Source organism: Gavialis gangeticus, unplaced genomic scaffold (assembly GCF_001723915.1).
Source record: "Gavialis gangeticus isolate Ggan-Ray unplaced genomic scaffold, GavGan_comp1, whole genome shotgun sequence".
In the NCBI taxonomy this organism is placed as follows: Eukaryota; Metazoa; Chordata; order Crocodylia; family Gavialidae; genus Gavialis; species Gavialis gangeticus.
In genome coordinates, this window is record NW_017728996.1 from 40,780,832 (window position 1) to 40,784,794 (window position 3,963).

The following is a 3,963-nucleotide window of genomic DNA, read 5'->3' on the forward strand; positions in this document are numbered from 1 at the left end:
AGTCAGCAGTATGTTCCTGTCCTTCCCATTCGCCCCTCCCCTGCCCACCACCCAACAAAACCCCCACATGCACACCCACACCCTCCCTACATCCCACATACCCACAGCCCCCCATAAACCTATATCCACCCCCCATGGCTAGGGGGGTGGGGTCAGGCGGGCTCTGCTGTTGCAGGAGCCCACGGGGACTTCCCCTGGGTCCTACTGCCCCTGGCTCCTGTCATCTTTGACAGAAACCAAGGACAGATAAATAATAATTTTCTAAATTTTTTTAGGGGCCCCGCCGATCAGACAGAATGGCCTAGCAGGCCGAATCCGGCGCACAGACTGTATTTTGCCCACCCCTGCTCTAGAGCAAAGGTTACAGTATCACTTGTCTAGCTTTCAGTCATTAAGTGAAATGCAGAGTGCTGCACTTAAGGCATAAAAATATCCAGCACCCCTACTGGCTGAGAAATGACCCTCTCAGCACCACAGAAGCAGAGAGGGGTCTTGGAGTCATAGTGGACTCCAGGATGAACATAAGTCATCAGTGTGACGAAATCATCAGTAAAGCTAACCACACTTCATCATGCATCAGCAGATGCATGACAAATAGATCCAAGGAGGTGATACTTCCTCTCTATGTGGCATTGGTCAGACTGCAGTTGGAGTATTGCGTTCAGTTTTGGGTTCTGTACTTTAACAAGGATGTGGATAACCTCAAGAGGGTCCAGAGGAGGACCATTCAGATGGTTAGGGTCTTACAGGCCAAGCCTGACCCTGACCTCTTCAGCCTCTGCAAGAGAAGGCTGAGAGGTGATCTTGTGGCTGCCTACAAATTCATTAGGGGGGCACAGCAAGGGATTGGAGATGCTCTGTTCACCAGAGCACCTCCTGGGGTAACAATGGTCACAAACTGACAGAGAAAGAATTTAGGCTAGACATCAGGGAAAACTTCTTCATGGTAAGAGTGGCCAAAATCTGGAGTGGGCTTGCAAGGGAGGTGGTGTTCTCCCCTACCTTGGGGGTCTTTAAGAGAATGCTGGATAGGCATCTGGCTGGGGTCATCTGACCCCAGCGCTCTTTCCTGCCCAGGCAGAGGGTCGGACTCGATGATCTGTTGAGGTCCCTTCCGACCCTAGCATCTATGAATCTATTTCAAGAAGTTGTCATGTTGCCTTCTAATCACTGCACCTCAAGAGCACCTTAAAAAAAAAGTCACATTGGATAGGAAACTAGATAGAATAGGCATTTAAAGACAGAAAACCCTTAAATTATTTCTAGTTGCTAATAGTAATACTTACATCTCCTTCAAGGCTGAGTTTGGTTAGAATTTCATGGACTGTAGACATCTTGAAAAAACACTGGAAAAAAATAAGACATTTTATGTAGCAAGGCCAGGACAATCTGATGAGAACTGCTGGATTGACCAATAATTAACTGAAGGGTATCCAGCAAGAGTGATTATCATGTTGGGATAGGAATTAGTCTTCACTGTCCTATACAGCAGTAAATGACCCCTTATTTGTTAAAGGAATACAGTTTTGCTGCACTTTTTAATTTCAGCCAATAAATTGGATTTCCTCTCTCAGATGGAGCTCAAACATAATTAAAAACAAAAAACAAAAAAAAAACAAAAAAACCAATGCCAGAGAAATATCAGAAAGCTTAAATCCTGTGCATAGATCATCAGCAAAAAGCCATAAGAAACAATATATTACCACAATCCAATAACTTCCAACTCAGAGACCAAATTCTTCACATACATGTTTTGCAATGTATGGAGGCCACTTTCATTTTCCAAAAGCACAATTCCTGTTATTTAATCTCTAATACACAAGATGGACTGCTTGCCCAGTCTTGCTACCCCCAAAATATATGAAAAGCCTATTTGGCCAGATATGTCACAAAAAAGGACTTCTGCTTAAAATGCTTATGTCACAACACTATCTTTGCCACTAAGTCTGGTTTCCACACCTTGGAGGTTGGCCAGATTAGTAGCACTGCTTGAGGGTCCCTGTAGCATCAGAGTAAAAGAAAGAGGAAGATTTTTAAGTGGTATAAAATCAAAGGCAATTCAAGTAGCACTGCTGCATTCCTAAAGCTCTGCTGGAAGGTGGCACTCCTACATTCTTTTAGCAAGGAAAGGAATGTGCCCATTTGTGTCGTTTTCAGATCATATCGAGTTGCAAACGCAGCGCACATTGACTAACCAACAATTTAACCATGCTTTCTGGGGTGTAAGACATGGCGGGGGGTTTCTGCCTGAAAGAGGTCTAAAATTAAGGTACATCTTCTATACCAAAGCTCTGCAATGAAAAAATAACAGAGATCAAATTATCTGAAGTTCCTGCCATAGTTTTCGTTTGGCCCCTGCCACGAGCTGGAGTTTGAGATGCCATGATTTTGTGGAAGGTAAATCTAGAAAGTAGTTTGCTTGAAAATGCGTTAACGCAAATTCTAGCGTACTCTATGTTGGTATTTGGTTGTTATTCTTGAAACATTCTACACACAAAAGATTTCTGTTCTACACATGGAACTGCCTTTAGTACACTGGCAGCTCTATGATTAGCATGTGTTGTTGGCCTCCTATACTATACGTATGTATCAGCAATAAATAAGTCTTATATAGTAGCTTCCAAACAGAGTTGTAAAATATTCAGGAGAAAATGGGGAGAAAGCACAAAGATATTTTGACTTCCACCTACAGAAAAAAAATGTTCATAAAAACATCAAGAGAAAGGGAAGCCTGCTACACACAGGAAGTCAGCTAAGTGGCCTGAGCTAGATAAAATACTGCATTCGGTAGCAAATCATAAACAGAATGGAACTGCCATTTTCATCAACTGGATTATGATGCAGGTGTGGAAACTCACAAAAGAAATGCATTAGATTTCAGCAGACGTATAAGATGGTGTCACAGATCCATAAGATACCATGGACTGCTACTGTTTGCAAGGACAACTGCATGAAGGCTGCCAGAAAAATGAGAGTGCAAGGTTGTGGAATTTCATATATTCATCCTAAACCCAAGGAGGAGGACAAGTACACTAGAAATTAGTTTATCAGAAATACAGATGAGGTTCCTCTGTACCTTGATTTGCATCCAATAAGATGGCAAATGTGAAGTGGGAAGGAAATGGTCACAGTGAAAAATCATCATGAAAAGTCATGCCGTCCTGGCATGTTATGCCAAGGCTGATTTTGAAATGGAAAATTCATACTGAAAAATTCCTTGGGGTGTACAAGTCCATGGAAAAGGGTGTGTGGACAAAAATGGGGTGGTCAAAATTAATAAAAATCTGGTATAGACACAAGTACAAAGAAACCATCTCTATGGTCTGTGATCAGTTTCGTGTTTATATACTCCTCCAGTTTTATACTCCTCAGAAATTTTCCTTTTCTTTTTACTCCTGATTATTTCCTTCTCTTTTTACTCCAGGACCCACCCAGGGAAAGCATACTACTGCCTTGGAAAATCTTCCAGGTACAAAAATCTCAGTCAGATTAGAAACCAACAGCTCTTCCTAACTGCTAGAAACCCTTGTTTGTTCCTGAATTGCCATACCCTGATGTAGCATTTCCCAAACGGCTGGGTGCACTCTGGCAACACAAAATCACTCCCCTACTTCAACAGTTCTCAGACCCCATCATACTTCAGTTGCCACCCCTGCTTCCCTTGCTGCTGAATGTCCATGACCCCTTACTTATGCCATAAGCTGCTGCTGCAGCAAGGACAGAGGCAGCAGCAGCAGCTTCTGTAGGGGAGTGAAGGAGAATCAGTGACAAGGGAAGTAGCAGTGGCAGCTGAAGTCCAGGAGGTGTAGGAGTGCCTGACAGTGGGACCAAAAGGTTAGGAAATGCTGCCTAACTACCCAGTTTCCACATATGACTTCCTTGAAAACAGAAGAATCTAAGTTGATCCCAAGCAAAAAATGACTTCCCACTCTGTCAATCAGGGTCACTTGGAAAAGAAAATCA

The 3,963-nt window shown here is 43.0% G+C and overlaps 1 protein-coding gene across 1 annotated transcript in view; it reads right to left on the reverse strand.

Moving 5' to 3' along the window:
* The window catches only part of ANXA2 (annexin A2), a 72,560-nt gene extending 71,174 nt beyond the window's left edge, over positions 1-1,386 (reverse strand). Inside the window, exon 1 of the mRNA XM_019504360.1 lies at positions 1,287-1,386. Within this exon, the coding sequence (XP_019359905.1) occupies positions 1,287-1,334 (48 nt within the window). The 5' untranslated portion in view covers positions 1,335-1,386. The remainder of the gene's footprint in view (positions 1-1,286) is intronic.
* Between the last annotated feature and the right edge of the window lie 2,577 nt (positions 1,387-3,963).